Source organism: Lutra lutra, chromosome 1 (assembly GCF_902655055.1).
Source record: "Lutra lutra chromosome 1, mLutLut1.2, whole genome shotgun sequence".
NCBI classification, from domain to species: domain Eukaryota; kingdom Metazoa; phylum Chordata; class Mammalia; order Carnivora; family Mustelidae; genus Lutra; species Lutra lutra.
Genome location: NC_062278.1, coordinates 116,524,479 through 116,547,715, shown reverse-complemented (window position 1 = coordinate 116,547,715; position 23,237 = coordinate 116,524,479). Strand labels below are relative to the sequence as shown.

General features: G+C 38.6%; 1 protein-coding gene across 2 annotated transcripts in view; it reads left to right on the top strand.

Annotated features, from left to right (window-relative positions):
* The window catches only part of ATP13A4 (ATPase 13A4), a 140,198-nt gene extending 117,369 nt beyond the window's left edge, over nucleotides 1-22,829 (top strand). Inside the window, exons 24-29 of one of the 2 annotated variants that reach the window (XM_047733203.1) lie at nucleotides 57-153; nucleotides 1,683-1,755; nucleotides 7,005-7,176; nucleotides 8,203-8,396; nucleotides 9,680-9,768; nucleotides 18,657-22,829. In XM_047733203.1, the coding sequence (XP_047589159.1) occupies nucleotides 57-153; nucleotides 1,683-1,755; nucleotides 7,005-7,176; nucleotides 8,203-8,396; nucleotides 9,680-9,768; nucleotides 18,657-18,869 (838 nt within the window). In that variant the 3' untranslated portion in view covers nucleotides 18,870-22,829. Of the gene's footprint in view, nucleotides 1-56; nucleotides 154-1,682; nucleotides 1,756-7,004; nucleotides 7,177-8,202; nucleotides 8,397-9,679; nucleotides 9,769-18,656 lie in introns of those variants that run through there. The other variant, XM_047733209.1, reaches the window with a different exon arrangement.
* The last annotated feature ends 408 nt before the right edge of the window (nucleotides 22,830-23,237 follow it).

Sequence of the window (23,237 nt, the reverse complement as noted above, 5' to 3'; positions counted from 1 at the left end):
CTCAATTCTTTCTATTCCTTTCATTTCCTCACTTTTTCATTTCTTTTCTCACACAGGGAAGGACGTGCAGCTCTGGTTACCTCATTTTGCATGTTTAAGTACATGGCTCTGTACAGCATGATTCAGTATGTTGGTGTTCTGCTGCTCTACTGGGTATGACTGGGGACCTTAGTTCTTGGTTAGTGAGGACCAAAACAATTCGTGGTGTACCACCCGTCCCAGTTTGCAATGCTTTTTAAGGAAGAGTGCATGTGGAGAATTGCAAGCACCCGTAGCCCCTCTAAAACCACCTTTATTTTGAAAGTAAATCAGAAATAGGTGAATGTACTTGGGAAAAGTTGATGGTGTCAATTCTCTGACTCTCTTGACATTTTTAATGCAGTGGTTGCTGAAGATCAGAACACAGCACTTTCTCTCTCACTGTTGCTTCTGCCTGCTTGGACCAGATCTCTATCTTCCCAGTTGCAGTGTGACTCTACTCTAGGGTACCATTCATTAGAGAGATGATTCTCTGATTGGGGTAGCTGCTAAATATTTCATAGCTGGCTCTCCCTGGAAAAACAAGTCCTGGTTATTAATGTCTGCCAACTTTCATGGTGTAAATACTACCATGGCTGGTTTCAAGCTGTCTACCTGCTGTCACTGAGCATGGAGTTGGGAGAGATATACAGAGATATACAGGAGCGTGCCATTATGTGTAATGCACCACAGAGATATAAGAGTTGTAAATTTCTTGAAAGGCATAGATAACAGCACAATGTAGGAAAATGATTAGGAAGTGGTGGGTTTGGGAGTATTTATTAGCTTTGTTTTTAGCATAATGTATTTAATGGTAGATTTGTATGACTTAAATTTTTATAATGGCTGTGCTTAACAACCAGTTAAAAAAGATCCCCGAAAACTTAGCAATTAATTCTCATGAACCTGTACAAGCTGCTTATTGTTGATTCCTTAAATTCATCTCTATGTCCTGTCCTCTCGCCTCTGGATTGAAGGATTTAGTTCTGATATTTTCAGATTACCTATATCTCTTCCCACTCATTAATGAATGAGCTGGAGAAGGAGAAGCTATGTATGTAAATTTGGCACTATTTTGGAATCCCAATAACTCATGCTATGGAATTAAACACAGATCACCATTACTCCTTTCCATGAAAGGTGGGGGGCAAGAAAGCAAGTTACTTAAAATCAGTAAGATCTTCACACTTTTTTCCCTCAAGAATATCTAGCTGCTTTATCAGAACTTTCTAACAATGCCCCAAAATGCAAATAGTGGGTTCAGGTATTCTTTTACCATCGGTAAAATTTTGGTAAGATCACCACATACTTAACACTTGTTACTCCTGGGAACTCACCGTTTCATTGTGCCAGACCAAACCCTGCCTTCTCTGCTAGAAGGTAGAAAAAAGATCAGAGATGAATCTAGTGGAGTGACACGTCCCCCTCAATAAGGGGTTACGGATGCACAAATGACCCAGGCCAGAGAGCACACAAGGGTGTCCTCCTGGCCAGAGAGGGTTTCACAGCCTTGCCTTTGGTACTCTCACTAACATGGACAGGACCCTGGCTGCACCCTCTCCTTGTAAAATCCTATGTTGCAGTGACAAAATGAATGCAGTTCATGTCAGACTTCATCTAAAAGGTCATAATTTTTTTTAAGTCATTTTCCTTTTTATTTTCAGGAGACAAACAGTCTTTCAAATTACCAGTTTCTGTTCCAGGATCTGGCCATCACAACTCTTATTGGCATAACAAGTAAGATATTTTTAAAAACTCCCTTTGCTCCCTTCAATGTACTTCCTTCTGCACCAGGAAATAAGAACTCTACTTTTGAGTGTTGGGCAAAAAGAAAAGTGTTAGCAAAAGGAAATCTAGCTAGTTCTTTTGTTGTTTTCTACAAAATACAGAGCTTCCATAATGGTCACTAAACTTTTTTTTTTTTTTTTTTTTGGTCACTAAACATTTAAGATGAAAAATGCTCTTTGAAAATCAGGAATGCTGACCACGGTATGCTTTCTGGTGTAATTAGTTACAGTTAAAATGTGCCCAGCTTATAGAAGCTGAATGGCTTTTACGTTTTCCATCTTTAAATCCTAGCTTTTCAGGGTTTTGAATGGACATTAAAGGTAGACTTTCGATTAGGCCACTCCCACTCCCACCTCTTAAGTGTCTCCTCAGTTGTCCTGATGTAGGATTTTCCCCCAATCCATCCACTCCCCATCATCTTTACTATATTCTCTGCTTTCCTCTCTGTTAGATATGAATGCCAACAATTCCACTTGTACCTTTAATCTTACTTCCTCCTACCTTCTCAAGGATTTTGTTTATGTAATAATCTCTTTTTCCACCATCCTCAACTTTTCACTGGTCTGCTGGATCATTCTTATCAGCATATAAATATGTTTTCTTATCTTCTACAAGATCTGATATTCAACAAAATCATTAACTACTGACTGAGTGCTGAGCTTGTACTACTTACTGAAATGGGCACTTAGAATAAATACATCAGTGAAAGAACAAAAACAAATAAAACTTCCTTTCCTTACATTCTAGCAAAATAGCACCACTTTCGCCTAGTTGTTCAAAAACCTGGAGCCATCCTTAGTTTCTCTTTTTATTACTCTTCACATCCCATACCTATGAAATTCTGGGTGGCTCTACCTGCAGAAGCTATCCTGAATCTCTCCTCTCCATCCGCAGCTCTGTAACCCCTGTCACAGAGCAATGTCACCTCCCTTGTGGATTCCTGTAACAATCTCCCAACTGATCTTGCTTCCTCTCACCCCCATTTACCTTTCCAAGGGTAGTAGAATGTTATTTTTAAGAAATAAATTTTACTGGGGCACCTGGGTGGCTCAGTCATGAAGCGCCCGCCTTCAGCTCAGGTCATGATTCCGGGATCCTGGGATGGAGCCTCACATCGGGCTCCCTGCTCAGCGGGAAGCCAGCTTCTCCCTCTCCCACTCCCCCTGCTTGTGTTCCTGCTCTCCTTGTCTCTCTCTGTGTCAAATAAATAAATAAAATCTTTAAAAAAATAAATTTTATTGTCACCCACTTGCTTAAAATGCTTTGGTCCCTGCCTGCTTCTCTACCATCACGTCCAACCACGTTGCTACTCACCTGTTCCAGGCATCCTGGTTTTTCAGTCTCTTGAGCACTGCCAAACTTGTGGGCACCACAGTACCTTTGTTTTGCTATTTCCCTTGTGTAAGATACTCTTCCTGTCAATCTTCATATGGCTTTGACTTTTTCTCATTATTCAGATCTCAGTGAGGATCTCAATTTCTCCCTAGTCTTATCCACACTTGTTATTTCACTTAAATTATTTTCATATCCTAGTCAATATGGAATGGTATCTTATTGTGGTTTTAAATTTATTTCCCTAATAACTAATCATGGTGAATATATTTTCATGTACTTATTGGTCATTTGTATATCTTTTTTGGAGGAATGTTAAGTGTTTGCTGATTTCTTAACTGGATCTTTGTCTTTTGGTTATTAAGCTCTAGAGTTCTTCAGATGTTGTGGATGTTAAAACCTTCTCATATGCATTATTGCAGACATTTTCTCCCATTCTATATTGCTTTTTCCTTTTCTTGATAATGTCCTTCGATGTACAAAACTTTCTAATTATGACTAAGTCCAATGTATCTATTTATTTCTTTTATAGCTCATGCTTCAGGTGTCATATCTAAGAATCCATTGTTAAATCTAAGGTCACGTAGATTTACCCTATGTTTTCTAAAAAGAATTTTATTTTATTTTTGGCTCTTATACTGAAGTCATTGATTCTTTTTGTGTTTTTGTACTAATTTCTCTATATGGTGTGAAGTTGGGGTCCAATTTCATTTATTTGGCATGTGGAAATCTAGTTGTCTCAGCCCCATTTGTTAAAAAGACTGTTCTTTCCCCAGTGGATAGTCTTAACACTCATATTGAAGAATCAATTGGACATGGATGTATGGGTTTATTTCGGGACCCTCAATTCTATTACACTCGTCTGTATGCCATTACCTTACACTATTACCACAGTGTTCTGATTACTTTTTTTATAGTAAGTTTGAAATCAGGAAGTGTTGAGTCCTCCAACATTGTTCTTTTTCAAGATTGTTTTGACTATTCAGGGTCTCCTTTAATTCAACATGGATTTGGAGATCAAATTTATTATTCTGAAAATAAAACCATTTGAATTTTGATAGAGATTGCGTTGAATCTATAGATCACCTTGGATAATATTGAAATCTCCACAATATTAAATTTTTCACTCTATGAACATCTGATGTATTTCTTTTTACTATGTTTTGCTTAATTTCTTTTAGCAAAGTTTGTGATTTTTAGTGTTCAACTCTTTCTCCTCTTTGGCTAAACTTATTCCTAGATATTTTATTGTTTTGGATGCTTTTGAAAATGGAATTGTTCTATTAATTTCTTTTTAAAATTGTTTATTGCCATTATATAGAAACACAACTGATTTTTATGTTTTGATCTTATATCTTGCAATGTAGCTGAATTTGTTTATCAACTCTAGTAGCTTTCTTTCTTTCTTTCTTTCTTTTTAAAGAGCCAAAATAGAAGTTTAATTTTTTTAAGTAAGCTCCATGCTCAATGTGGGGTTCAAACTCACAATCCTGAGATCAAGACTGCATGCTCTCTCCACTGAGCAACAAAGTGCCCCTCTAGTTACTTTGTTGTGTATTCTTTGGGATTCCCAATATACAGGATTATGTCACTTGTGAATAGAGATTGTTTTACTTCTTCCTTCTAATTTGGATGACTTTATTTCTTTTCCTTTTCTAATTGCTCTGGATAGAACTTTCAGTATAATGTTGAATAGCAGTGGTGAAACGGGCATTTTTGTCTTGTTCCTATCTTAGGGGGAACCTCTCAATCTTTCACCCTTGTATATAATGTTAACCCTGACATAACTTTTAATCATAGGGTTGCATGTAGCATCCTAAATTTATAATAATTTACTTTGAATTGATACCTTAACTTTAAGAGCACGCAGAACTCTGCTACTTCACAACTCTGTTTCCTCCTTTTATATTGTTGTTGACACAAATTACATCTTTATCCTTTGTGTGCCCAACAACATAGATCTATGATTATTTTTTTTGTGTTATCTTTTAAACCATATAGGAATAAAAACTGGAATTCAAAACCAAAAATACAATAATATAGTCTTCTATATTTGTTCAACTGGTTACTTCTACTGGACAAAATGAGGTGTCAGTAAAGAGGTAGAAATTATAAAAAATAATTCTTTAAAAAGAATCCCTTTTGGCTTGTTTTCATATTTTTTATCTCTTTATTGACATTTTCATTTTGTTTGTATGTTGCTTCCTGATTTCTTTGAGCATATTTGAAACAGTTGTTTTAACGTCTGTCCAATATGTCCAATGCCCAGGCTTCCTCAGAGATAAATTCTTCAATTTATTTTGTTCCATTGAATATTATAGTGTCATAACTCTGGAAATCAGATTTACCCCCTTCCCTAGGGCTTGATGGTTTTTGTTTTGCTGTTTTTTGAAGACTGTTAGAGTACATTAGTTTAATGATTTCCCAAAACTATTTTTGCAAAGACTGTATCAGTTGTTACGTGTGGTCAATGAAATCTCTGTTCCTTTGGCTTTTGTTCAGCTAGTGTTTTGATTGAGATTTTTCTCAACCTCCCTCAGTTTAAAACAATGAACAAAGAAGATTGTCTTTGTTGTACAAAAGTTTCTAATTATGATTTTGCAGATTTGTTCTGTGCTGGGGCACTTCAACACTTAGCCAGGCTTGTGCTGAGTGCAGAGATCATCCAGAGTTAAAACTAAGGGGCTGTTCTGGTCTTTTCTGACATATATCTTACCTTAGGTGTGTGCATGGCTTTCTCTGGTCCCCAATATACACAGGTGCTTTTGAAAGCCATAATTTCCCAAAGAAAATTTCTTTAGGTTTTCTTTATTTTGGCTGTTATTTTACGTCTCAGCTGTTATCTTTTGCCCCAGGTGATTGTGGGTAGTTGGTTAGGCTTACAATGTTTTTAAGCAGTGTATGCTGCTGTCCTGAGTTAAGTTTCGTATTAGGTGAGAGAGATGAGCATCTTGTGCTAGTCCTTCAGGTAACTCCCAGACAGGTTAGAACAGACCTACACAATAATTGGTGTTGAAGTCTGCTCTTTTCCTCCTGTGGCCAGACATGAGAGTCCTCCCCATATTGGGAGTGTGAACAATCAACTTTGAGATTGCCACTGAGATGAAGAGGAGTATGGCAAGGGCAAGTAAAAATGACACAAAGCCTACCTACCACTTTTAAATTGCCTTTTTTTTTCTTGATTTAGCATTTGTTTGATTGCTATAAGCCTTTGTTTTTCAGAATTCCAATGAAATTAGTTTTAACAGTTTCTGCTTGTTTTTCGATGTTTCTGTGGAAGGATGGGAACTTGGAACTTCCTTCTCTGCCATTTTTCTGATGTCACTCCTCATTTTGTCATTGAATATTTTAAAGCATTACTTTTTAGTGACTGTATGTTCTTTCATTATATAGATGTACCATACTTTACTGTAAATGATACAGTAATGAACATCTTTCTATACCTCTGATTTTTTTTAGCTTAGGGTAAATTTCCAGGAATGACCATGTCAAATGTTATGGACAATTTTCACTTTTTTCATATTTATTATTAAATTGCCCTACAGAAGGTTTGTGTCAACGTAGATTCCCATAAACAGTGTACGAAAGTATGCATTTCATCATGCCCTCACTTATAATTTTATGGCCTTTGCTCATTTAATAGGCAAAAATAAAAGTGGCTCATGATTGTGCTGTCTGCTCTCTTAAGAATTTCTCATATGACTTGAGCTGGGGCCCATTCTTGTTTCGTTCCCTCAAAAAAAATGATGTATTTCAGTTTGTCAGTGTGCTTGGATATGTGGGCCCAAGAAGTTACACTGTTCTTCTGATGAAGAATAAAACATTTCCCTGCTCTCATAAATATAAAACTTGAATTTATTTTGTAGTGAATTTGAATGGTGCCTACCCCAAGCTGGTGCCTTTCAGGCCTGCAGGAAGGCTGATCTCCCCACCTCTGCTGCTCTCTGTGATTTTCAACATTCTTCTCAGCCTGGCTATGCACATTGTGGGCTTCATTCTGGTTCAGAGGCAGCCTTGGTATTCCATGGAGATGCACAGGTACTATCAAAATCTCGATTCCAACATTTCACATTCTAATTTCTAATGATAGGAAGCCAATGGTTCTTCATTCTTTTAGAATTGTTGGCTTCTTTAAGTCCCTTGGGAAAATTTCCAGTGATCTTCTCTTCTCAGTAGCACAGTTTGAGGATGTTATTCTATGGCATGAATCTTTTCCTGTCTTGTGTCTTAACGACCTATGACCATCTTTTACATCTAGGGTGACCATGCATTGTAATTTGCCCAGTCAGCCCCTCTTTAAGCCTGATATAACAATGAAACTAATTGTAATTAATTACTGAATTGTAATTGGCATACCACATTATATTAGTTTCAGGTGTACGAGCTATCGGTTTGGCAATTCTATACATTATTCAGTGCTTAACCACGATAAGCACCATCTATCACCATACGTTATTATGATACTACTGATTATATTCTCTATGCTGTACTTTGCATCCCTGTGACTTATTCAGCTGTATCTGGAAATCTGTACATCTTTATCCTCTTTATCTATTTTCCCCACCCACCCCCATTCATGTCTCCTCTGGCAAGTACCAGTTTTTCTGATGATATTTGTCTTTTTCTTTCACATTAAAATCTGTTCTTATTGTATGACAAATTATATAGTCACCTTATTTATAAATGTCTAGAGATCTTAAGCCATGAGAGGGAAGAATCATGACTTACTCATGTCTTTCCCACATATCCAAAATACACATGATGGGTGTCCAATTTATTGAACATATATATAATTTGCTTATCTATCTATTCTCTATCCATCATCTTCCATCATCTGTTTATGTATCATCTATCTATTTATCATCTAGCTATCTTTTATCTATTCATCTATCCAAAATATAGATCTATCTGTGCTGGTTTCCTTCTCCTTACTTTTCAGTATATTCTTTCGCAAAGTATAAGCAATTACATTGAGGGCATGGAGTCCTATAGATACAAATGATCTAAATGTTCCATAAAGACCTGTCATCTTACTTCATTACTTTTTTTTTGCTTCCTTTTTAGTGTCTGCACACTACAAAATGAAAACATCTCAAAGTTAATTATTTCTCCAACTGCTCCAGAAAAAATTGGAAATAATGGTGCCTTCACAAGCTTTGAGAACACTACCATATGGTTCTTAGGAACAATCAACTGTATCATTGTGGCTCTTATTTTCTCTAAAGGAAAACCGTTTAGGCAGCCCATCTATACAAACTGTGAGTAGCATTGTAGTAGATCAGAGGTGAGAGGTCACCAGAGGGAACAGATATTCCTAGGTCACTCAGGGAGCAGCTGCAGAGTTGATGATTATCTTGGGTTTGCTGACTTCTACTCTAAGGTTTGCTAAAGCACATCATGCAGCCTCATCCTTTGCTCCTTCCTTCAAAGCTGCATTAAATTCTAGGATTTATTTCTCTACCCTTTCCTTCACCAGAGGTTTGTATCTAGGTGTCTTTTTATGACACCACTCCAAATTGGGATGGCCATTTATTTCCTTACTTGTCAGTTTTTGTCACAATTCTTCTGGGAGGAAGTGGAGAGAAGCATCGCAGTGTTCAGACGGAACATGTCTCCTGCCATGAAGACAATGATTAAGATGGTTGGCAGCCTGGGAGTGGGTCCTTCCTGAAGAAACCTGGCCTTAGTGATTGTGGAGGCTCTTAGACAAAGTACCTACAACCCCTTACATTCTGGGCTGGGGTGGGGAGTGTGTTAGGACATGATTAGCTCTTGGGACATTTATTTGTATGTCACCACTACCTCTCTAATTGGGAAGATTTAGAAGCACAAGTTGAACAATCAATATCCTCATAAAGATGTGTTTGTTCAGAGAAAGTTATTTTGCCCTTCTTCTTAGGATGAGAAAGCAGTCAAATGCTGACCTGTACATGACTGCCATTTAAACATTTGATTATTTATAGCCCTCCTTTTTTTTTCCAGAAAAGGATTTGAGGCAGATGTGTTTTTTTTTAAGATTTTTTATTTATTATTTGACAGACAGAGATCACAAATAGGCAGAGAGGCAGGCAGAGAGAGAGGAGGAAGCAGGCTCCCTGCTGAGCAGAGAGTCCGATGCGGGGCTTGATCCCAGGACCCTGGGATCATGACCTGAGCTGAGGGCAGAGGCTTTAACCCATTGAGACACCCAGGCACCCCTGAGGCAGGTGTTTTGTATTAAAAAGACTCAGGTACTTAAATGTCTTCAAGACATTTTTTGAATATATATTATATCAATGTTGCTCTCTCTGTATTTCCTACTTTTATTAATTGAAACTTACAACATGCATGTGAAAATTTCCACTTGCCTCAAGGACATGCATAGAAATTGTGGAGGTGAGACCCATTGCATAGAAATGAGTACTTTCCATTTATTACGCTGTGTTTGGGTGTAGAAATCAAGTAAATTTAATCAGTGTTAATCTAGAATATGTCTATCGATAGATGTGACATTCTATATTCTGATTTCTCTAAATGATAGCTTGTGTTCTTATTTCCTCAGATATATTTGTCCTTGTGCTGGTCCTACAACTGAGTGTGTGTCTGTTCATTCTATTTGCTGATATTCCAGAATTATATAGGCGTTTGGATGTAAGTCTTATCTCTGGGATATGATGATGGTTTATAGTTACGTAACACCCTGACTTCAAGAAGCAGGTCACAATTGCAATTGACACACATTCTTGACACTGATTATTCTTTTCAAATAGTAGAGTTAAAAAGAATACTGAATTTATTCATATTTTGTATTTAAGCTGGCCAGGAAATAAGATTCTATCTAGTCTTGATTTCCATGTATTTCAGAAGCATTGAACATTTTTCTTTTAAAAGATCCTTGTAAGAATGGAAAAATCTATTTATATATATATATTCTCTTTCAAGTGTGAGACATTTTTTTTCTAAATGCTTCTGTTTTTAAGCTGTTGAAAACAGTTTGCCTATTACACTTTTTCTGTTAATTCTCAAATCTGTGTTTACATCTTTTTTTAAAAAAACTCATTAAAAACATGTTTGTCTATATATTCATATTTAATGTCTGCAAAACTTGTTTGAAAAGAGCCATACCTTGCTTCATGAATTGTCTAATAATGTGTAGTTTTGAGACAAATTTAAAACTCTTTAAGAGACAAATCTTACATATTTGAGCAAGAGAAAATATATATATTTCTATTATTTTAATCAAATTAGAAGTTCATTATTGCCAAATGTCCTTTAGACCAATAAGTAGAATAGAGAAGAGATGGTAAAAGGAAATGAGTTTTCTCACTTAGTGCTACGTGAGCCTACCTGGCCTCCTCTCCATCTCAAAGACACGTTTCAAGAAGGTCAAAATCCTATCTTATTCATTCTCATATTACTGGTGCTTAACATAGCCCATGGCACATAATGGCAATAAATGACTGACTGGCTGTTGTAGATTAGGTTCCTACATGGAGATGAGCACTAGGAGTTCACAGTTCATTGCAAACCAGCAAAACCTTCACAAACCCTTCTTGACATGTGACACACAAACTAATGTGTACGTTTATTTTTCATTTTGATAATTGTGTCACTGTGGCTAACACTGTAATTGCCACTGTTATTAAACATCTCCATGAATTAGAGTAAGAACTCATGGAGATAGTCTTTGTGCACTAGTCTTCTAAGGAAGTTAAAACTTCTTAATCCTGCAGAAGTTAGGGTCAAGACATGTTAGGTTTATTCGCACTCTTTAAAAGCAAAAACTCTTATGGAAAGGCTGATGTCTTTGAGGGGAACCCGTGTGAGGTCATTGCTAACATGACTGCAAAGGAGTTTCCAGAGAATTATTGCTCACCTTAAAAATAACTATTTTTCTTCTTATTACACAAAATTGCAAGTGCATTTTAGTAAGTGACTATGCAGGCAAAGAAAATTATAACATTATTCACTATATCCTTCCATCTTTGAAACTTCATATATTATAATTCATATATATATGCATTGACTGATTTATGAAGTTTATTTTAAATGGAGTCATGCTGTTTTATAACCTAGTTATTGTTCATTTTTTCAAAAAGTGCATGATTTTTCAAAAATAGAGAACACATTCACACAGTTTAAAATTCAAGAATTAGAAACTCTACATCCTCCCCTAAATCCTGCTAAACAAATACCCTATTTTATATACTTTCAGGCATCTTTTATACATATGCAGCATACATATATATCATTTTTATTTTTTATTTATTTATTTTTTTTAAAGATTTTATTTATTTATTTGACAGAGAGAAATCACAAGTAGGCAGAGAGGCAGGCAGAGAGAGAGGAGGAAGCAGGCTCCCTGCTGAGCAGAAAGCCTGATGTGGGGCTCGAACCCAGGACCTGGGATCATGACCTGAGCCGAAGGCAGCAGCTTAACCCACTGAGCCACCCAGGCGCCCCTATATATCATTTTTACACGAATAGTAGCAGACTATTACATTTGTCCAGGTCTTCTGAGCTGGAGATGGCAAGGTGAGATGAGATACGCAAGCAAGTTTTGGAGGAGCTGCCCATATTGGAAAGAACATTAGCATGCCAGAAAAGGAGGGGGAGAGTCCCCCACTCTGATGTGGGTCTGACCTCCATGAAGGAGGGCCAGATGAGTAAGGGTTCAGACTACAGTGCAGTTCTTTTTTTTTTTTTTTAATTCTTTTATTTTTGAAGATTTCATTTATTCATTTGAGAGAGAATGAATTGAAGAGAGAGATGGGGGGTGAGCATAAGCCCATGGGATGGGGAGAGGGGCAGAGGGAGAAGTAGAAGCAGACTCCCCTCTGAACGGGGACCCCGATGCAGGGCTCAGTCCCAGGACTCTGGGATCATTACCTGAGCCGAAGGCAGACACTTAACTGATTGAGCCACCTAGGCACTGAGTGGTGCAATTCTAAGAAAGCCCGACTACAGTTGCTCATCAGAGGTGTCTAGTGTCTCACAAGAATGAGTGCAGTGAGAAGGCCTGCCATCCTCAGTTATTAGCTATGAGCAACCCCTGGGAAGCATGACCTCAGGGGGAGCATGGTGGGAGATTCTGAGCGGCACTGCAGCACCTGCCACTTATTCTTCCAGTAGGACACTTCCATGGAGCATGTTCACAGCTGCCCCAAACACATACTAATTCTTCACCTTGTTCTTTCATGAGACAGTGTATTCTGATAATTGCTTCATATCAGTACATAAAGCTTCCTCATTCCTTTTTTATGCTAATATATTATTTCAATATATATACATGAACCATAATTTATCTGTAGTTCCATATTGATTGACATTTAAGTTGCTTCCAGTGTTTAAAGCTGCAATGAAATAACCTTATACATATATCATTTCAGGCACATACAAATATGTCTCTAGGATAAATTCCCAGAAATGGTTTTGAACTTTTAATTTTAATAGCATTGCCTACCACAGACCTGTACCACTTTTTAATCCCTTGTTGTGGAAGGCAGTGTATGAGGCAGTTGCCCTGCCCAGAGGTGTGCACTTGGCTTCATTTCATCCATCCATCCATCCATCCATTCCTTCATTTATCTACCCATCCATCCATTCAGTATACATATCTATTATATATATCATGTGCCTGGGGAGGGATTGAGAAAGATTCAGAGAAACTGGGGGAAAAGGTATGAAGGGTCAGCTTCATTTCAGACCTGTTTGCTGCATCTGTGAGTACCCTTGTCATGGCACCTTCCATGCAGCTGTACACACAGTTCTGAGGGTGCAACCTTGAATCGAGTCTCAAAAGCAGGGCTCAGCTGAGGGGAGATGTGGGACCAGAGAGAAGAGGGCAACACTGCCCATTGTGGAGGTTTGACATGTGTATCCTCAGAGCCTCCTGGGAATAGGGCCACATTCCTGTAGTCCTTTGCAAAAGCAAACAATGGAAGCAAACAAAAAACACTCTTATCAAATTTATCAAATTTTGATAAAATTTATTTTAGGAAATTTAGGAATTACAGGGGAACCAAAAAATAAAAAGAAGAAGAAAGAAAAACAAAAGAAAATAAAGCAACAATCACAGTTTACAAATTATTGGAATCATTGAGTATAAGCCTTCCACATTGTTTGATACATGCATAAAAACATGTCTTATTATATGTATTATATGTATGTGTGTATTATATATATGTAACATACACACAATGCATGTCTATTACATACATGATCTATAACCTATGAAAATGTACACCATGAACATGTGAGCATTTTTCTAGTGTTTATTTTTCTTCAAACTAACAGTGACTCTCCATCTCCCACCAGCTGCTTTGCACTCCTGTTCTGTGGAGGGTCTACATCATCATTATGCTCAGTTCCAATTTCATTGTGTCCCTTGTTGTGGAGGTAAGCGCCCCGGGGGTGCTGATCATTTGGGGCAGAGATGGACAGGGCATTCTTTGGGAGTCTGAAAAAAGCAACGGTCTTATTTGATAAGACTCAGTAGTGCCAGGGGCTCCATTCCTCAGCCACATGAACAATGGTGCTTTCTCCTGGTGAATTCCAAACAAGGTGTTAGTTCTCCCATCTACAGAGCGCACCAGGAGAGAATGGAATTATGGTGTCCAAAGTCCTGTTCATTTATAAAATCCACAAATAGAGAACCAACTCATTTTTGAAATTAAATATGATTCACATACTATAAAATCTATCTTCTTGAAGTATGCAGTTCAGTGGTTTTTAGTATATTAACCAAGTTGTACAACCATCGCCACTAATTCCAGAACATTCTCATCACCCCAGAAGAAATCCCGTGCCCAGTAGCAGTCACTCCTCATTCCCCTTTCCCCTCCTTCACCCCTTGGCAACCACTAATTTACTTTCTGTCTCTATGGATTTGCCTGTTCTGGACATTTCACATAAAGGGAATCATATAATATATGGCCTTTTGTGTCTGACTTCTTTTACTTAACAACTTCTATTACTTTTACTTTACAGATGGGAGATAAGATTCATAGAGCTTTTCCTGGCTTTTATTCTTCATCTCCCATTTGCTCCATTCCCTCAGTAAAATGAGTCTGTGCTCCCTCTTTCTTTGGCTACGTGGTTAACTCTCACCTCCTTCAGTGCTATTAGACAAACTCTGTATTCTTCAAAGCCTCCTGAAGAGCAGGGAGCATCCCTGGAAAAGGCATCTGTGTCAAAGGGAGGTGAGCATCAGGATTCATTCTGTCCACATTCTTTCTTCTGGTTGCAAACCCAGCCTTGTTCCAGTGAGGGGGAGATTCATGGTGGGTGGAGGGTACCTGGAACCTGAATTCCCTGCAGAACCTTCCATACTAGGCAGGGTAAAAACTACGCAGGAGCTGGTGGCAGAACAGAGCATGGAATAAAGGTACTGGAGCCTCTCTCTGTATGCAAACCAGGGCCTCTCAAACTGGGATGGGCACCAGAGTTACCTGGAAGACTTATTAAAACACAGGTTGTCCAGGCTTTCTCCTAGCATTTCTGATTCAGTAGGTCTGGAGAAGGGGCAAGTTTTTGCTTCTAACAGGTTGTCAGGTGATTCTGATACTGCTGGTTGAGAAACCACATTGACAAGGACCATGCTAACCCATAGAGATCTCCAAAACCACCAAATTAATAAAAGAGCCTCACATGGGTGACCTCATACCTAGTTGCAGAAGGGTGAACCTTGCCCTTTAAGGGATAATCTTATGTATGTATCTTGTCCCTGGCAGTGATCACATTATTTCCTCTGTTTAGTGCATCTGCCCCCATGTCTGCATATTGAAATGCTATTCCATCCTCTATGGCACCATTGTAGTACTATCCTCTTTGTGAATCTTTCCCAAAGCCTGGATAGGTTAGACAAGTAACAGTGGCTTAAACAATGAAGATATTTATTGATTTACTTAAGAAGATAGGAGGTATCGCTTCTCAGCCTTTTGGCTAAGATCAAGTGAAGAAGATAGGAGGTAAGTGGTTGTAGGGCTAGTTTAGTACCTCAGTGGTGTCACTGGGGATCATGAATCTTTCACTTTTCTCTCTCTCCATCTTTAGATATTGGCCTTTCACGTTTGTGTGTATTGCTTATGTGTCCAGATCACTTCCACGTAGCTGAGCATTATCTCTGTTTTAATGCAGGAGGACATGAAGGCATCAGCAATCGTTTTCCCCTCAAGTATGAACCTTTTATGAGGAAACAAAATAATTTCCTACAGCCACCTGAGCTTCATTGGTTAGAACTGTGTCTTATCTACTCAACCTGAGTAGTAAAGGATTCTGGAAAACTGGATCTATGCTAAAAAATTAGACAGATTGGCTTAGATTGCTTGTGAGGTATTTTTTTCCCCCTTTAAGGTAGACAGGAAAAAGTTGGAAGGAGTGAGCTGAACAACAAAGTAGGATACTTTGTAGGAGGACTTCTCCAGCCCTTCCCCTACCATTTCTGATTCAGTAGGTCTGGTGACAGGTGCCAGGTAACTAAGCAATGAAGTCTGCCATAATCCCCTAGTAAGAAGCTGTTCAACTGCCATTACATTTGCAGAAGTATTCTACCTGGGTTTGAATCCTGGGTCCACCCTTTCCCGCTGCCTGACTCTGGGTGACACCTGCTATTCCACTTCTCTGTGTCTCTGTTTCTTCATCTGAAAGACAAGTGATAATAAGGGTACCTTACCTCAGAGGGTTGCTGTGAGCATGAAATGTGAACACAGAAAAGCACATAGTAAATATTTGATAGTGTAATCTATTAATATTATATTTTCTCTTGTGGTACGTAGTATTTCTTACTTTGAATCTATTAGTCATTCAGGATTTCATTTGTTTATTCGCTCTTTCCACAAACATTTGTTGACCATGTGCCATGTCCTTGGGGACAGTGCAAGGTGGATTTTGATGACCTTGTCCATTGCTCAGAGTTTAGAGTGAGCAAGAGGATAAATGCCACAGTTATGTGTGTATAGGGTATATATGGATATAAACTGTGCTGGCAAAAACTCACCTCAGTACCTGCAATATCTAAAACCCTGCTTTATTCTAATAGAAGCTGGGTAAAGTTTTGTTCAATTATTAAATGTGAGAGGTGATGCTGCTTGCCTGCAGCAGATGGAGAGGGTAATTTGATATTCATGAAAGATTAAGTTTCTCCTCTTTTTCTTGTGTTGAGTGAGAAGTGGAGATAGGCGTGGATGTTTAGTGTGGGTTCCCAGCAGCTTTCTCACTGAGAAATAACACTGTGAGATCCCACCTCTCACCACCAGGCTCTTCCACTGCCATCTCCAGTTGTTTGAGGTTACTCTTCTCCTGCTGTCAGGGGATACTCAGGAACAAGGCAAAGCCATTTGAGTCTGTGGTGAAGGACCTTGTAATGGAGAATTACAGACACTGAGATTTCTTGCCTTACAAGGTGAGCCTAGCAGAGTAGGTAAAGACCCCAGACTGTCATGGATGCAGCAAGATACTTTCCTCAGGTAGTTGTAGGTATGTCTGACAGCAGATGCTAAAGATTCCTGGGATAGGCATGCTAACTCCATACTCCCTGGCCAGCCTGTGACAGAGATCATCCAGAGAGGTTTTGGGGGACAGGCATGAGGGATGGCTGGCCTTTTTTTGTATAGTCCTGAATATTGCCTGGTCTGCTAAGAGGTCTAACCCTACCCCTAATCTTAGAATGGCCTAACAGACAGATTTGAATGGAACCTTAAATTTACTTCTCTTTCTCATGATGTAACCTCCAACTGAAAGGCAGAGGAGCTAACATGGATAGCTTAATTCTCCTTCTTTGTCTTAAAATTAATTATGTGTGTGTGTGTGTGTGTGTGTGTATACATACATATATATATACACACACATATATGAATTGTTTTCATAACCAATCTGAAGAGCTTGTGTGATGAAGTTTTGTTTTTTGTTTTTTAAGAAATGGTATTTCATAAAGAGGTTCTTTTTGTTTCTAGTTCTACATTTAATTTACAATGTAGAGTGATAGGAAAGATCACTTCCCAGTGCTTTAGTTTCCTTTTACAGAGCAGTGAAGTGATACAGGTCATCATAACTCTACATAACTCTAGAACTGTGAAAACACTCAGTGCGTGGCATACAGCACTAAAGTCCATGTGTGTGTCTGTGTTTTGCTTTGTTTCATTTGTTTTAAAACCTGCTAAATTTTCCCAGAGGTAAGTCAAATTTTAAGACCATTAATTGGATACCTATGATCCTGCCTTATTCCAGCTCTAAGGAGAACTACTCTTCTCTTATGGATTAAGAAGGACAAAAACCCTTTGGTATGGGGAAGTAGAATCACAAATCTGGCTAGATGAGCCCTGAGGATTGCAAGATGGTCTTGAGATGACTATGTGGGTCTTTAAAAGCCTGTTCACAGATGATCCATTTTTAGAGAATGATTCAGAATAGTTGTACCCATTATTTCCATTGGCAATGGGAGTCAAATGTCAAAGATGGGTGAATTTTAGGAAAACTGCTACTCTGGCATAATTGACTCTTCTAATTTAGCAAAGATAGCACTGACAAACACCAAAATGAGTTTTAAACCTGTGGGACAGCAGGATTTTTTTCTTTTTGTTTCTTTTATGATAACTTCAAGATGGTTAGCTTTTATGGCTACATATGATAAAAATGAAAAATTAATAAAATAATCACTCATGCATTCTATGTTGTAAGTTATAATTTGGGCTCAATTTGAGGTGCTGTCATGAAATAAAATGGCAGTCTAAAATGTTTCCAAAGAGACATATCTTTTGTAATCTTAAAAAATGCATTGCAATGAAATATTTGTAGGTGAAGGTCAAAGGCCACAACCAACATAGTGCATAGCCATTTGTTAAATAGTTCAGAAGGGTGGCAAAGGGAGGCACCTATATTGTGCCATATCTTGCATTATAAGGAGAGTTACATAATCTTTATGACAAACATAACAGGAAGGAATTATTATTTCTGCTTACTGAGGCTCAGGAAAGTAATTAATTTGTCCATAGTATATGTCAGACATAGAACCTGAATCCAGATCTGTCCAAGTCTAAGACTGGTGCATATTTCAACTTCACTGACCTCTGTTTGTAACTATGCACTTATATGCCAGCGCAGACCAAAGCCACATCATACCCATGGCACATCTTTCTGTTGGGTAATTCCATTTGGTGGTAAATAATTTTAGATATCAGTTTATATGAAATTAAATATGGGTGTGGTATGGAGTAGTTTGCAGTATTTGAATGATTTCAAATTTAATTTATATACAAGATTTAGGAGAAATTTCACCCTTGAAACAGACTACTTCAAGTTGTTTCTAGATTTTTGAAACTATGTACCTCTCTCTCCTCCTAGAAGAGTTCCACAAGTGGAAAAGTTTGAGAGGCTGAGACCTAACCCATGAAACCATATTGGAATTGTTTGTCCAGGCCTCAAGCTTTTTGTCAAGCTGGATCTAAGCAGCCAATGTGGTGGTTCCTTCTTGGGGTGTATGGAGGGCCCTAACCTGGAAATATTTGACTTCTAATTATAAAGAGTAACTCTTTCTTTTGCAGGAGGCCATCATTGAAAATAGAGCCCTGTGGATGACATTCAAAAGGTGTTTTGGCTATCAGTCAAAAAGTCAGTATCGGATATGGCAGAGAGCCTTGGCAAATGACCCTAGTTGGCCACTATTAAACAAAACATCTTACTCTGACATGCCAGGGTGTGGAAGAGGAGTGTCTTATAGCAATCCAGTGTTTGAGAGCAATGAAGAACAACTCTGAAGCCAGTGCGATATACAAGTTAACAAAACATGGAAATGATGACAGAGAGCAGTTTCAGTGAGTTTCAAGCAATGAGACTCTTCTAAAATCAGCTGGAGTTTCTGGAATCAAAAACCTACCCAATCATGGTGACAAATTAAAAACTTGATAAAATACTTTCTACAGAGCAGAACACTGCCCCAGAAGAGTGCTTTCCTCTTAGCTTCTGAAAATATTGACGGTGTTAGTGAATCAAGAATGGGGCCAAGGATGGCAATTGACCAAGAGATTGGGAAGCTAATGGACAAAGAGAATATATAATCTTTCTTCTTAGATAACATATTTTTTAAATGAATTGAGAGAAAGTAGTACTATGTGTAGTCATAGAATTGTAACATGCAAAAGATCCCTTTTGAATTTGTGTTTTGTTGGTGGAAAAACAAATGCATGGGAGACATCACACCAATCTTCACTGTCCAGTTTCCTTTCTTTTATAGTACTTTCAGAGTTGAGACAATTCCCTCTGCCTCTGGCTTTCCCCTACATATTACTAAGGATGGGCTAAGCTGATGTTGCAATAACAAACAACTCCCTTGTCTCAGTGGCTTGACACACAAGAACTTCTTTTATGGTCCAGGTGACACTAGACTAGCTTTCTTCACAGTGCTGACTGCCTCAGTCTGTTGGCCCCACTGACTGAAAACAAGGACTCCACATTCATTGTGATGGGGAAGGAAGAGTCTGGAGATCACACAGGGCTTTCACCCCAAAACTGGATGTATTTCTTCCACTACTTGAATCTCATTCATTAGGGATTTGGCAAAGAAGTTGCGAAGTACAGTCACTTGTGTTTAGGGTTGGTTTCATGGGCGTATGACCTGTGTAGTCATCTAGATCCCCATGCTTAGAAGGGCCCCACCTTTATTTTAATGCTTTGCTGTTGCCACCTTGAAATTCTTAATTTTGAAATACCCACATTTTCATTTTGAATTCAGCCCCACAAATTATGTAGTTGGTCCAGCTTGTATTCTTAGGAAAGAAAGGAAAGTAGCACATATCAAAGAGCACAGACACTGTCCTCTAAGGTCTACATCTCCTGCCCCTGTGAACATTTCCTGTTTTAGGAACTCCACATCTCACATATCCAACTTCAGGTATTTCCACTCCTCTGCTCTATTATTTTTGAGAAAAGTTAGTCTTGTGCTACAACATTATATGTTATCATTAACATAAATCCTTACACAATCTACTCATTTCTTAAGTCTGAGGCTTAAGTTTATTTTCTGAAAATAAAAATGGCCCTTATTTTTATCACTCTTACAATTTCATTTTTTTTTATTCATTTAGCACAGAAAACACTAAGATTTCTCTTAGTTCAGCAGACAACTCTGTGTTTTAGGACAATTTCCACAAATAGTATTTTAAAGCAAAAGCAAAATGTTCATTACGAACATCAAATCCTAAGTGAATGTTCTAGGCATGTGTAGGTCCCAGGCTGGCTTTGTTACTTACTGGTAGCATATACAAGCAGACCCTTCCCTGGCTGAATTCCTGGGGATGGTTGGAGGCTCTGTGGCTATAGATAATTCTGGGAACATGGTTTCTATCAGCCATGAAAGTACCTTGTTTCTTCTGGTTTTAAAATAGGGTGTGAAGAATCATTTAAAATAGGCTGTAGAATCATTGTCTTCCTCTGTCCAGAAAGAAATGTTTTCTTTTATAAAGTTAGTCTCAGCAGTGATATGGTAGTTCTGAATGTCTTTTTCTAAGACTCACAGTTTATTCATTTTTCAAGAGTGGAGGATTGTGGACAGAACAAGCTGGAGATGCTCTACAACCTGGTGACGGAGAAGAGCAGCATGTGCATTCACACCTTGAAGAGCCCCTTACCTGGTGCTCTTAACTTCATTAGCTCATTCAAATTGCATGATTCTCTATAGACTTAGGCAAGGAAGGACTTACCATCTACTTTTACAGGTGAGAAAACGGAGATACAGAGTAAGGCAAGCTGACCCAGGCCTTAGACATAGATCTTCAGAGCAAACCTTCTGTGGTTTCTAAATATCTCCTAATTACAAAGCTCCGGCAGGGCAGGGTGTTTGAGGTGATCTCACAGTCAAACAAAGACTGAGTTTCTTAATTGCCAGGTGGAAGGAGGAACCTTTTGCTAATACCAGGGCCTAATGTTCAAATGAATACCAGGAATCCTACCAGGCTTGGGCTAGAAGTATGTTCAATACAAAATAAAACAAAAACCCATGAGTGTTCGTCTGAGACTCTGAGTTGCTCTTAACTTGGTCCTAAGTCATTCAGTCACTGAGGACTGAATCTATAATCTTTGTCAAAAGGGACTTATTCTGAAGACTACTTGAAATTAAGTATATCTTAGAGGTAGTGAGAAAATGCTTAACTTGGAAAAGCAGGGCTGGTAGGGTTATTGTCTAGGAATGTAAGAGTTGTTTTCAAATACTTGAAGGGTTTCCGTGGGAGAGAAGCCTCCCACCTGTGCCAGGTGGCATTATCAGTGGGTAAAGGGCATGGTGGGAAAGGCTTCAGGCTGACACAAAGACCCTGTCCCAACAGCACAAACGCAAGTGGAATCTGGTGACCTCATGGAGTGTGTGCCCCATGTCACTGGAGGTGCAAATGATATTCAAAGGCTAATTAGAGATAAAAGTCAAGTATCAGATAGAATTCAATTACCTGCAAGAACCCTTTCAGGCTTGATATGTCTATGTCTCAATTTTATGCTATGATGTGAACCATTCATTGTTACTTGCCACATAGACTATCAGACTGCCTGTTGTGGGGAGATGAGCTGGGGAGGACAGACTCCCAGCCCTGTGGGGTCCACAGTGTGGACAAATGGGCTTGACTGCTCTGTGCCTTGGAATGTGACTTTTGATGGAGATAAAATTCTCGAAAATAGGTGCCCGCTGATGGGTCCTGACTGCCTAACTGACAGCTGGTGAATACTTCTGTTGTATGTGTTTTCATAGAAAAAGAAGTTTGAATATTTCGGTAAAAGAATATGGGACAGTGCCCCAAACCTGAGGGTAGAGCACCTGCGCCCAATACGCTTATCTGACTAGAACTTGGAGGAGAAAATGACACTCATCTGACCCAAATCATTTAAGAGGTTCACCATATGTTTACTCCAAGGCACACAGCTCTGACCCATAAGGAGGAACCCTGACTCTGGGCTCTTCTCACTAAACAAGTAATGATCTGAGAATGGAAATATGTCTGTGCCATCTGCGTCCTTATGAGCTCACAGAAGTGTGAATGTACACACTTGCAGATGTGAAGACTGGGAAAGTGATTATTTATTCAGAACCTTGTATTTAGTTTATGTTGTAATAAATTATTCTTTACAAAAGAGGCAAGTATAATCTATAATTCTGGTGTTCTAAAAATCAATCTTTCTCCTTTACTGCAGTGAAATCTTTCATTCCAGCTAATAAAATGGTGTGGTCTACTCCAGTAATGTTGAAGCAACAAAACATCTTTAAAAAGTTCCAGGCATTTCCTAACAGTATAGACACTATTATTTCCTGTTTTGTAACTGGGCGTTTACAGTCTACAAAATACTTTCATACTTATTCTCTTGTTTAAGCCTCATAACAGTCATAGAAGGAAGGCAAGACAAGGATTACTAGCCTCCTTCTTTTGATGAGGTACCAGACCCTCCAAAAGTCTCAGTACCTTGTCCAAGGACATACTGGAACTAGAGCTGCATTCAGATGCAGAACTTCTACCCATGAGTTTCCTGCTCTGTCACTCTCCCATGATGTTTCTCCTAGATGAAATGTTTGTAGCACTGAAAAACAAGGCAAGCAAGGCAAGGCAACTATCCAATGGATTGCCATCACACGTGTAATTGCTTCCAAAAAGACGTTTTAGGTCTCATAGACATTCTCTTGAATTTGATCATTGATCACAGAAAAGGTCAACTCCTATGGCTGAGGAGTAAAATCATATAACCAGAGCTCTTTGAGTCTATTTCATGTGAAAAGATATAGCTCTGGTTCCTGACTTCAGTCTCCAGAACCAGAAACCTGTATCTCTGCTTGAATTTTGCCTCTGCTTTGTACAGCAGTTTAGGGTTATATGGATTCTATCTTGTGCTAAACTCACTTCCTTATGTAGTCAGTAGCTCACTCATTCTTTCCCACACTCTGTAACTCACTCATTCTAGGCATACAGGAAGTTAACTCTCCTAACTCAATACTTTTGTTCATGCTGCTTTCTCTTTGTGGGCATCAATCATTATTACTCTCATCTCCACACAGTCCAATCCCTCCCATTTCTCAAGAACCAGTTAGAATGCCACCTGGTCTGCCAAGCCAGAAGGGAGATCTTTTCTGTTTACACACTGCTCTCACTCCA